This window comes from Diaphorina citri, unplaced genomic scaffold (assembly GCF_000475195.1).
Source record: "Diaphorina citri unplaced genomic scaffold, Diaci psyllid genome assembly version 1.1 scaffold2169, whole genome shotgun sequence".
Classification (NCBI taxonomy): Eukaryota; Metazoa; Arthropoda; class Insecta; order Hemiptera; family Psyllidae; genus Diaphorina; species Diaphorina citri.
This window is the reverse complement of record NW_007379594.1, coordinates 29,687-41,391: the sequence shown is the minus strand read 5'-3', so window position 1 is coordinate 41,391 and position 11,705 is coordinate 29,687. Positions and strand designations below refer to the sequence as shown.

The 11,705-nt window shown below is 38.1% G+C and overlaps 2 protein-coding genes and 2 long non-coding RNA genes across 5 annotated transcripts in view; 3 read left to right on the top strand and 1 right to left on the bottom strand.

Moving 5' to 3' along the window:
* The window catches only part of LOC103518377 (MFS-type transporter SLC18B1-like), a 15,675-nt gene extending 4,154 nt beyond the window's left edge, over positions 1-11,521 (top strand). The window contains exons 4-7 of the mRNA XM_026830196.1: positions 96-294; positions 844-939; positions 1,229-1,303; positions 11,350-11,521. Coding sequence (XP_026685997.1) covers positions 96-294; positions 844-939; positions 1,229-1,303; positions 11,350-11,521 — 542 coding nt within the window. The remainder of the gene's footprint in view (positions 1-95; positions 295-843; positions 940-1,228; positions 1,304-11,349) is intronic.
* LOC103518371 lies at positions 5,835-7,147 on the top strand. Its single transcript, XR_541845.3, has 3 exons — positions 5,835-6,093; positions 6,423-6,945; positions 7,116-7,147. It is a non-coding gene; the product is annotated as an uncharacterized LOC103518371 (long non-coding RNA).
* LOC113471226 lies at positions 7,232-10,226 on the top strand. Its single transcript, XR_003394003.1, has 5 exons — positions 7,232-7,968; positions 8,150-8,758; positions 8,816-9,019; positions 9,440-9,743; positions 9,882-10,226. It is a non-coding gene; the product is annotated as an uncharacterized LOC113471226 (long non-coding RNA).
* Positions 9,040-10,128, bottom strand: LOC103518373 (protein obstructor-E-like). Of its 2 annotated transcripts, none has more exons than XM_017447790.2 (2): positions 9,773-10,128; positions 9,040-9,634 (listed from the first exon to the last, which is right to left on the bottom strand). In XM_017447790.2, the coding sequence occupies exons 1-2, from the start codon at positions 10,087-10,089 to the stop codon at positions 9,469-9,471; spliced, it is 483 nt and encodes a 160-aa protein (XP_017303279.1). In that variant the 5' UTR covers positions 10,090-10,128; the 3' UTR covers positions 9,040-9,468. The 2 variants fall into 2 exon arrangements, with proteins under 2 accessions (XP_017303279.1, XP_026685995.1); XM_026830194.1 differs by having other exon boundaries at positions 9,040-9,664; positions 9,803-10,128.
* Positions 11,522-11,705: the final 184 nt, after the last annotated feature.

Genomic DNA, 11,705 nt, shown 5'->3' with positions numbered 1-11,705 from the left:
CTTGTTTATGTGTTCAAAAGAAGAGTAGGTACTACATTCAATGATATCCTCAGTGGTTTGACATGATTTTCACTTTCCATCGCTTGTTGTTTGATTTCAGTTGAATCTCTCAAGTTCAGAGATGGGGTTCGTGTTCCTGCTGTTCTCAGCGCTGTACGGTATATTCAGTCCATTCTGGGGTTATATAGCGGACAAGATAGACAACCATTGGAGTATGATGGTGACTGGTCTTCTATTGACCACAGTAGGACTCTTACTCCTGGGACCCTCAGGTTTCCTGCCTTACAATGAAAAGTAAGATCCAAAGATTTTCTTTTTTTGCAGCCTAGTTAGCTTGGAGGGTAGCGCGTCTGTGAGCGTTAGGTCGTGGGTTCGATTCCGGGGCGGATTTTATCCTGAACGGATAATATTCGTTCTCGGAACAGCTGGCTGTCTCCTATCCTGTCTTCCTTCTTTCTTCAATTTCGGTACGATAAGACCTTAGCAGTTACAGTTCCTTCTATCGAACCTCTTAAGGGAGGAAAAATCCAAAGTCGAATAAATCTCGTACCTATGTACTTGAAAATTTCCTAGATGTGAGCTGGCTGTCTCCTATCCTGTCTTCCTTCTTTCTTCAATTTCGGTACGATAAGACCTTAGCAGTTACAGTTCCTTCTATCGAACCTCTCAAGGGAGGAAAAATCCAAAGTCGAATAAATCTCGTATGTACTTGAAAATTTCCTAGATGTGTTCGAACCTCTTAAGGGAGGAAAAATCCAAAGTCGAATAAATCTCGTACCTATGTACTTGAAAATTTCCTAGATGTGAAGTTGATATATATGATTTCTCCTCCTCTCATTGCAGTGTCTTATGGCTGAACTTAGTGTCTTTGAGTATAATAGGAGTTTCGGTTTCTTTAACACTGATGCCAACCTTCAAAGGACTTTTGCAGTGTGCCATGTAAGTACCAGTTACCATTGGTTATTTATTTAATTTTTATTATTATTATTTAGTTATAGTTTATTTGAAAATTATTTGTTCATTAATACTTCCTAAGGCCCGTTGGTTACCGATGAATATTCGAAAGTTATTTTAGAAATTCACCAAGACTCTCCTTAATAAATACTCATAACCGCAGTCGAATATCTAATCACCTAATCAGTAATAAATTAATAATTCAGTATTCATAAGATGTCTCTATAATTCACAGCAACACATCATCTGATCCCCTGTTTGTTTTCATTTGCAGAGATAATGGTTTCAAAGACAGTATAGCAACATACAGTATTGTAGCTGGCCTCTGGTCCTGTGCCTATTCCTTAGGGTAAGTCCTTATTTATACCTAAGCACATACACAAAAAGGCCAACTTGAGGCTTAGGTGTAGAGGCGAACAGCCCTAACAAAGGATGGGTTAATCTTATACGAATCTATGATTACCGAAACATTTTTTTTTCTTTAATTTTAAAGTAACTATGCCCTGATATCTATGGCTGAAAAAAGAGTGGAGTGGCGCGCCTCTGGTCCTGTGCCTATTCCTTAGGGTAAGTCCTTATTTATACCTAAGCATATACACAAAAAGCCCAACTTGAGGCTTAGGTGTAGAGGCGAACAGCCCCACCAAAGGATGGGTTAATCTTATACGAATTTACGATTTACCGAAACATTTTTTTTCTTCTTTTTTTTTTAATTTTAAAGTAACCATGCCCTGATATCTATGGCTGAAAAAAGAGTGGAGTGGCGCGCATAGCGCATTGAGCATTGAGCAGGTAGACGGAAGTGATGATAGAGGAAAGCTACGTCAAACCACATAGAACTGAGAGCAAAAAGCTCTATGCGCCATGTCCTTCTGTACACCCTGTTTTGAGCCCATTCTTTTTCTTTTTTAATTTAAATTAAAGTGTATTAACAGAAGAGATGCTGTATCTCGACTGAACAGTCTAAATATGGTTCTTGATGAAAATCAATGCAAATGTTTCTTGATCAAATTTGATTCTTGGAAAATAATGCAAATAATAACTGTGGATACATAATACATAATTGAACATCTTGCTTAAAGTATCAAAGCTGATATTCTAAACGAAGTGCTCTGATAAACTTGTCTTTTTAACCTAATCTTAATTGTAGACACAAGGATGAAAAATTTTAAAGAACATAGATCGTAAATTTTCATGGGCTGAATTTGATCTTTTCAACTCTCGTTTTCACCCTCAACCCTCAAAGACATTACCCTATTAATAATTGTCATTTTATAATGATACCTAATAGATATGAACGCTAGATATTCCCTAAAACCTTGTAAAATCAAACTCCTCTGTACTTACATATGTGCGGAACGACCGCGTTCTTTTGTTCCTCAGCCTGCGTAAAGTCAGCGAAAAGAAATATAAAACAAACAGTAACAAAATACTTGAAAATATTAGACTTCATTTTATTGAACCTTTCAACACTACCAGGGCACTAGTATCGACTGATGAATCCATTCCAAGATCCTAAGCTATAGGGAACAGGAATGTAGACTGATAAAGAACAGTCCTCAGGCACTAGATGTAGTACTTAAGGAAATTCTAATGATAAGGCAGGGTTGATGATCTAGAGAAAATATTCCAATATCTGTCCTCTTTAGACAATCTAGGGATTTCATGTTTTTCTCGTAGACGTTCATTCTAACAGTATTTATGTTACGTAATGCTTCTCTTCATAACAGGACGCGATTGATTTTCTAGCCCAACATTTCTACAATTAGATTCGAGAGATTTTCTTTCTTCAGGGTTTATACGCGACCAGGAAAACCTGGAAAAGTCATGGAATCTGAAAATCGGCCAAAAAGTCATGGAATAGTCATGGAAAATAATAAAAATTTATAGATAACCTGGAAAAGTCATGGAATTTGCCACCCGGTCAAAACTTAAAAATGTTCAAATTAAATAACAAAATTTTCCGCAAAAACGGCCTGCGGCGCATTCCCCCTCATATTCCTTGACGTTCTGCATATTGCATATTTTATTTAAACGAAGGGGTAATCTTACTGATTTTTAAGTACCTCCACTCCCTAATTTTCTGGAAAACTCATGGAAATTTTCTGGAAAAGTCATGGAATTTCATTCTAAGAAAAGCGTATAAACCCTGTTCTTGTAGCCTGTTCCCAGAAAGGCCTAAATGAAAATCACTAATTCTAATTACTCTAATTTGACATAAATAAATATAAAAAATATGGTGTTCCTACTGTTATAATCTAGGTATTTAACAAGGACCCATACTTAGCAGTAAAAGTAAATGCCTTCCCTGTAGGGCGTTAAGCAAAGTAATAAAAAAGATCGACCCTAGGTTAATATATATAACAGTAATAACACGTTTTTAAATTAATATACGTAAGGTAGGTATTTAAAAAATTGATCTAATCGTGGTTTACGATATTTTATAACTCCACTTCAATTCCTTCCAGGACAATACCAGGTAGAAGCGGTCACAATAGACGCTGTGGGGGAGGATGTATTGCTGGTTAGGGGCGCAGTGAACTTCATCAGTAGCAGGCGGGGCGTAGGCCGGGGCTAGATGGAGCAAAGGAGGCACGGGAGCGTATACTGAAAGAGTTTTCAGGGGTCCGCCCCGGCTTGGAATCAAACCCGCAAACCAGCGATTACAATGCAGACGCGCTAGGCTGGCTGAAATTCTTTGGTTCTTTACCGTAGTGGAGGTGAATTATCAGTCCTATCAAATAAGTAAGTACCTAAGTAATAAAAACAGCTTACATTTTTCACAGTACTGGACCGTTTGTGAACGAACTTATCGAATTTCTTTCTACTTTTAGCTTGAAAGTTCAAAGCACGATTAATATCACTAAAGCCTACTCTAGGTAAAGTTTACAGCTTAGGTATGCCTATTGCATCCGGGAGCTAGCGCGTTCTCCACCGCCAGCTTTGTCTATGTCATTCATCTGTTTCCTGACAACGTGGGAGCCGTGCTGGTAAGGGTTAAAATTGCCGCTGGTAAGGGTTAAACGTTAAAATGGCCGATTTTTGAACGCCAAGAATGAACAGTAATAAATAAGTTCAATATTTTTTCTTCTTTCTTTCTTCTTATCGTAACAAAAAACAATTTATACTTATAAAATTCTAATCAATGGACGAGAGAGAATTTATTAAAACTGCTGACAGAAAGGTACTTCTCAGTCCTACGTTGGCAAAGGGTACTAATTGTAAAGAATGGGCCGGTGAGAAATTTCTCATTTTCCGGGCTTTAAAACCGCGGCCTTCGACGTGTAAGTCTAGTGTTATCTGCACGCAGTTAGGGGGGTTGCAAATTCATGTTTACCAAATAATGAATGTCATTCCCAAGTGAGAATTTGTACCAACTTTTGGAGGGGAAGACCATTCCTCCTGGAACGAAAGAACAAAGGAAAAATGTGAGAACACAGCAAGCAATTTTAAAATTGTGTTAAGCACACTTGTCACAAATGTCGTTCCCTGATTGATCCGCGGAGTAATTCTTTGTCTTCCCTTGGACTCTCGTTTCCCGAATTTCAGAGGAATTTGGAAGGAAATTTTGAAAAAAAAAAAAGAAAAAAAAAAGAAATAGGATAATTGTTACGTAATAAAATATTTTTAATAAGCTACGTATTTAATGATGGTGATGTCAGCTCATACTACACGGTGGATCTTTAGATATCTAATTGTTTTATCTATTTTTATTTTACTGTTTCAATCATTTATTTTTAATACAGTGATTATTCTGACAATTTTGCCTACTCCTTGTCTAGACTAAAGACATGCATAAGTCATAATCATTAAGTATATTCACGTGGAGTCAATTTGGCTCCAGCTCATTTTCACAGGGTGTCTACAATTCTACATATGACGAAATAAATGGAAAAAAAGGTAATTTTTACTAAATGTCATACACGTTAGCGTCCAAGTTTTGCTCGATGGGATCATTGCTGGTTTTAAACTCGATACCTAAGTAGCAAGGATATTCCATTGATTACTGCGGTTTCGCGTAATGGATTTTGAATCACAAAATCTATCCAAAATCCAGCAAAGCCAAATTTTGAACTTCCTCAAAAGTCTACTGAGTCACAGAATAAACTGAGTTTAATTACATAATTACTTATACCCGCCATTCTCGCTCAGACCGTCTGAGGTCTAAGTGTGTCAGACAGTCTGAGACCTGGGTCTGAAGCTTTTTCCGCCACACACGTTTCGACGGTCTTACAGACCGCGGTCTGCCATTGTCATGAAATAGTTAAGCAAGCTTCTGAGCATTTTGAATTAAAGTATGTTCATGAGATACTTAATTACATAATTACTTATACCCGCCATTCTCGCTCAGACCGTCTGAGGTCTAAGTGTGTCAGACAGTCGGAAAGCTTGAGACCTGGGTCTGAAGTTTTTTCCGCCACACACGTTTCGACGGTATTGGATCCACATTCAAGTACCTGTTTGCTTGACGCTTCAATTTTAACATTTTCGAATTTTTGTGGGTCTGTCATGTCCACTAAAAATCCTGGTCTTCACCAACAATAATTAAGAAGTGTAGCTCTTCGGCGCGCCAATTCAAAATTTGACAGTGCTACTAAGAGATTCATACATTACATAGCCTACTTTAGATTATTTTATGATTTCCAATATTCCATATTCTCTTAATTAACGCTTCAATTTTAACATTTTCGAATTTTTGTGGGTCTGTCATGTCCACTAAAAATCCTGGTCTTCACCAACAATAATTAAGAAGTGTACCGCTTCGGCGCGCCAATTCAAAATTTGACAGTGCTACTAAGAGATACTTTAGATTATTTTATGATTTCCAATATTCCATATTCTCTTAATTACTTTCCATTTATTAGTATTCCAGGCCATTAATTATCCATCTGATTGATCTGTATTCCAGGCCATAGTGTGTCTCGCATACTTCGGATTGAACAAGACGCCTCTCAGCAGAAAGAAGTACAACCGGTACAAGCTCCTGGAGCCGCTGAGCCCTCTGACTCAAGCGAGAGTCAAGAAGTATGGCGCCCTTGACAAGAAATATGACTCCGCCATTACTGTTATGTAAACCTTTTCCCATTGCCATTTGACTCAGGCCGGGTCTTACCAATCTGAGACAGCCGAAGGGTAAAGGTATGACTCCGCCATTACTGTTATGTAAACCTTTTCCCATTGCCATTTGACTCGGGCCGGGTCTTACTAATCTGAGACAGCCGAAGGGTAAAGGGATGACTCCGCCATTACTGTTATGTAAACCTTTTCCCATTGCCATTTGACTCGGGCCGGGTCTTACTAATCTGAGACAGCCGAAGGGTAGAGGGCTAAAGGGTACTTTAACCCTTTACCCTTGTCTTTCAAACTGTAGCCCGTTCCAGGAAAGTATGCTCATGAAAATCACTAGTGTAAGGCAGCCATCTTGTAAACAAAAGTACCCTACCGTATGTAAATTATTACGGGTAAAGGTCTAAAGGGTACTTTAGCCCTTTACCCTTATGTCTTTCAAACTGTAGCCCGTTCCAGGAAAGTATGCTCATGAAATTCACTAGTGTAAGGCAGCCATCTTGTAAACAAAAGTACCCTACCGTATGTAAATTGTTACTATTATTATGTTCAATTTTACATTTGTAACTTTTATTATTTCATACTTTCTTGGAACAGGCTACTGGTGTTGGAACAGGCGACAGAGCGTTGCGTGTGATATTTGCACAAATTTCACTCGTTTAGACGTTAGATCTGAAATTTTGCTCAGATATCGCGTAGGTATGCACGCTGCGATCTGTAGAAAGACCAAGTTGGGAGACATGGGTATTCCATGAATAATTCCGTACTCCTCTGAGCTTTTATAGAGGGAACTGCAAGTAACTGCTAAGGTCATATCTTCCCTAAAGCGAATAGCGAACAGAGAAGGAAGACTGGGTTTTTCACTTGACTTACCCCCGGGGCCACAAGCTGTGTATAAACTCACTTTATGGCCCTGGACCTTAGGTTTACAAAAGTATCCTCTGAGCTTTTATAGAGGGAACTGCAAGTAACTGCTAAGGTCATATCTTCCCTAAAGCGAATAGCGAACAGAGAAGGAAGACTGGGATTTTCACTTGACTTACCCCCGGGGCCACAAGCTGTGTATAAACTCACTTTGTGGCCCCTGACCTTAGGTTTACAAAAGTCTACCTCAAAGCCTGGTACATATGCTACGATTTTTACGATCAGATCAAACGATAAGCGCTGCGATCTGTAGAAAGACCAAGTTGGGAGACATGGGTATTCCATGAATAATTCCGTACTCCTCTGAGCTTTTATAGAGGGAACTGTAAGTAACTGCTAAGGTCATATCTTCCCTAGAGCGAATAGCGAACAGAGAAGGAAGACTGGGATTTTCACTTGACTTACCCCCGGGGCCACAAACTGTGTATAAACTCACTTTGTGGCCCCTGACCTTAGGTTTACAAAAGTTAACCTCAAAGCCTGGTACATATGCTACGATTTTTACGATCAGATCAAACGATAAATCGCTATTTCCTTTTACTCAAAGCACAGAAATTTTAAAGAATCGTCGCCTATGTAACAGGCTTTACTCTCTGATTAGTAAACCCGGCCCTTTTATGTATTATTTTTAATTGCGCTAAAATTAAACACTTGGTGAAAATCGCAGAATATGTTATACCACCTACATTGATAATAATTAATATAATTCTAATGAATCGATCAAAATCTTTTGAACCTCATTAGATCAAAATCTTTTCAACGAATGGCCGTTGAGAGGTGGTTGTTTTTCTCCTTTTACCTTGCTGCATACCCAAATCAGTAAATCATGAAAAAAAAGTACCTAAAAGAATTTTAATTTAAAACATTTAATATTATTCTTTGTACAGAATTTTGTATTATTACTTTTCTTACCCTATAATACTTTGTTACTTTCCATTACATTATTTATTTTGTGTGGTGTTGGTTTATGCATAGCTCTTCCTTTCATAACAGTATAACTTTTAAAGTAAAGGACTATTCGAGGTCAAATTGATAGCTTAAAACATTTAATATTATTCTTTGTACAGAATTTTGTATTATTACTTTTCTTACCCTATAATACTTTGTTACTTTCCATTACATTATTCATTTTGTGTGTTGTTGGTTTATGCATAGCTCTTCCTTTCATAACAGTATAACTTTTAAAGTAAAAGGACTAGTCGAGGTCAAATTGATAGCCATAAGAAAACACTCAAGTGTTTTTTCCTCGGCTCTATATTTCACCAAGTGTTTAAGATTTTATATTTGCCTCTAGTATTTCTTACATTACGTATGTTCTAATGTTCAGTGTATACGGTCGCTCAATTGCACCAAACCTGCCATAACCCTGCCTTAAGTTTGTAGGCGGTGCTCAAGTTGGTATATTTGTATTGTAAATTTTTGTACATAGATATTACTATTTAAGCTTTATTATCATTAGTAGTAGTAGGTACACATTTTCTTAGAAATTCAAATTTATTTACCTTCCAGATTTTTTTGTTGAAATCTTTTCATTTTTGCGGTTACCTTCTTAGGATCACTAGAGCTTACCAAAGTTTTGTTAGCTTGAGCTTATAAAGTTCATTAAGGTTGGGCCGGCCCCAATCATTCAGATAATATACTGACATGTTATGTTGTTTGAGAATCAACAACATTGACATTTTCTTGTCCTGCAAGTTTTCTTGTCCTTCATCCTTCAACAAACCTGATTCAACGCCTCTTTTCAGCAAAGAAATCTGGATACAATTTAATGTCAGAAAATTTTAGTGCCTTTTTAACCTGTCTGAATTATTAGGTACATGATTTAATGTCAGAAAATTTTAGTGCCTTTTTAACCTGTCTGAATTATTAGGTACATGTGTAGCTTTAAAGTGCTAAGTAACTACGCCATTGTAGCTTTTCCTGGCTTCCCTGATACCAGCAATGTTCTAAGGTAGTGCCAAATAACATCACATGGTGTCCATGAAAACGATTAAAAGACTGCTGATAAAATGAAAAAATATATGTTTTATATTTATTTTTAGCTAGTTACATACATACCAAGTAATCTATTAAGGTAACAATATCCCTTCCCAGAGGCCCCAATCATTCAGATAATATACTGACATGTTATGTTGTTTGAGAATCAATAACATTGACATTTTCTTGTCCTGCAAGTCTTCCTTTATCCTTCAACAAACCTGATTCAACGCCTCTTTTCAGCAAAGAAATCTGGATACAATATAATGTCAGAAAATTTTAGTGCCTTTTTAACTGTCTGAATTATTAGGTACATATGTAGCTTTAAAGTGCTAAGTAACTACGCCATTGTAGTTTTTCCTGGCTTCCCTGATACCAGCAATGTTCTAAGGTAGTGCCAAATAACATCACATTGTGTCCATGAAAACGATTAAAAGACTGCTGATAAAATGAAAAATATAGGTATGTTTTATATTTATTTTTAGTTAGTTACATACATATCAAGTAATCTATTAAGGTAACAATATCCCTTCCCAGGATCCTGAGCTAAGTTCTGATTGTGGAATCATAACACTCATTCCCTGCTTGCGTCGCGTTAACACACACATAACGAATATTACTGAACAACATATCATCCGGACAACCATGAACCTTGGCAGTACCATCGCGTAGACAAATGATGAAGGATTTACAGTCGACTGGGTTGGGGTATCTGGCATGATCGCCAAATGGGAACTTGTTGGTAATAGGGCATTTGAATGTGGAGCATATAGTGTCCTGGAAGCCTGGATTTGGATCGTCAGCACATTGGAGCACCAGAGGTTTCTTGTTACACATTGCCGTGGGGTATCTGGCATGATCGCCAAATGGGAACTTGTTGGTAATAGGGCATTTGAATGTGGAGCATATAGTGTCCTGGAAGCCTGGATTAGGATCGTCAGCACATTGGAGCACCAGAGGTTTCTTGTTACACATTGCCACGTCTTGATCTGTAGGTTCCTTGCAGTACTTGTGATAGTCATCAAACACGAGGCCCCCAGGACAAGCCGTGGGGTACGCCGTTCCATTCCCGCAGTTGACATATTTCTCACAGCCGTTGACCCGGTCAGCATACAGACCGTTCAGCCTTTGACATAGACCTTTGCCCTGGGGTGTTTCTGTAAACATAGACGCCAATTAGGGGAGTTATTCTTCAAGTTTTTAAAACTTGACTGTTTCGAAAGCTTTAGTAGGATCTTTCTATCGAATTATATGCATCTTAACTTTTAAATTTGTTTGCTTTTGTTCAACCATTAACGTCCCACTGTTTTTGAATCCTATATTTGTACAAATTATAGTCAATTTTATTGCTATTTCTATTTAGTTAATTATTTAAAATTGTTCATACCTATTTTTTCATTGCTAAGAAAAGAGTCACAGTCACCAATATTGCGGATAGTATTCCGTTGTGGTAGGTCTTTTCCTTCGCCCTAAAAGCAGAACAAAACAAACGCCCAATTTTAGTTGTTTCCTTTCCTATTTTTCCTAACGCATAGTGTTCTACTTTTTTTTTTTGACCCGTGACTCTTTCAGACCTACGTTCTGCGCTTTCATATTAGCTGTTATCAGTTTCCAAGTGTTTTTAACTTTCAACATTAAAAGAGGGATTTTATTACTGTTTATCATCCATCATCATGTAACAAATGGGCAAACAAAATCGTCGCGTTAAAACTTGAGTTCCTTCCCTAACAACATTTTTGGTTGGATAACTGTTGGCTTTACGACACATCGTACGTTATATCGTAAGGCCAACAATCACCCAACCATCGACATTCTTAAGGGTTCGCTCAAGATTTTCTTCCCCAATCCATCTGACCCTATGGACCGTCATACTCACGTAATTTAGTTCTGCTCCCACACTTGACCAGGTGGAGTAGTTTGCACTCCTGCTTTTCCGGATGGAAAGCATAGCCGTCTTCACACTGGTACATAACGGGGGTCCCATTGTCACACGAATAGAAGCGGTCCCTCTGGTCCTGTGCCTATTCCTTAGGGTAAGTCCTTATTTATACCTAAGCATATACACAAAAAGCCCAACTTGAGGCTTAGGTGTAGGGGCGAACAGCCCCACCAAAGGATGGGTTAAGCTACTACGAATCTATGATTACCGAAACATTTTTTATTTTTCTTTAATTTTAAAGTAACCATGCCCTGATATCTATGGCTGAAAAAAGAGTGGAGTGGCGCGCATAGCGCATTGAGCAGGTAGACGGAAGTGATGATAGAGGGAAGCTACGTCAAACCACATAGAACTGAGAGCAAAAAGCTCTATGCGCCATGTTCTTCTGTACACTCTGTTTTGAGCCAATTCTTTTTCTTTTTTAATTTAAATTAAAGTGTGTTAACAGAAGAATAAAAGTCGTATATATTGTTGGTTTTGTTGTACAGGGATATGCTTGGGCCCAGTATAGGCGGTGTGTTACTAGAGCAGTTCAATTTCCCAGTGTGTGCTACCAGTATGGCCATCATGTCTTTCATTACGGTAACTATCACTTTATTTATAGTATGTTCAAGAAGCGGTCACAATAGACGCTGTGGGGGAGGATGTATTGCTGGTTAGGGGCGCAGTGAACTTCATCAGTAGCAGGCGGGGCGTAGGCTGGGGCTAGATGGAGCAAAGGAGGCACGGGAGCGTATACTGAAAGAGTTTAGTATTCCGTTGTGGTAGGTCTTTTCCTTCGCCCTAAAAGCAGAACAAAACAAACGCCCAATTTTAGTTGTTTCCTTTCCTATTTTTTTTCCTA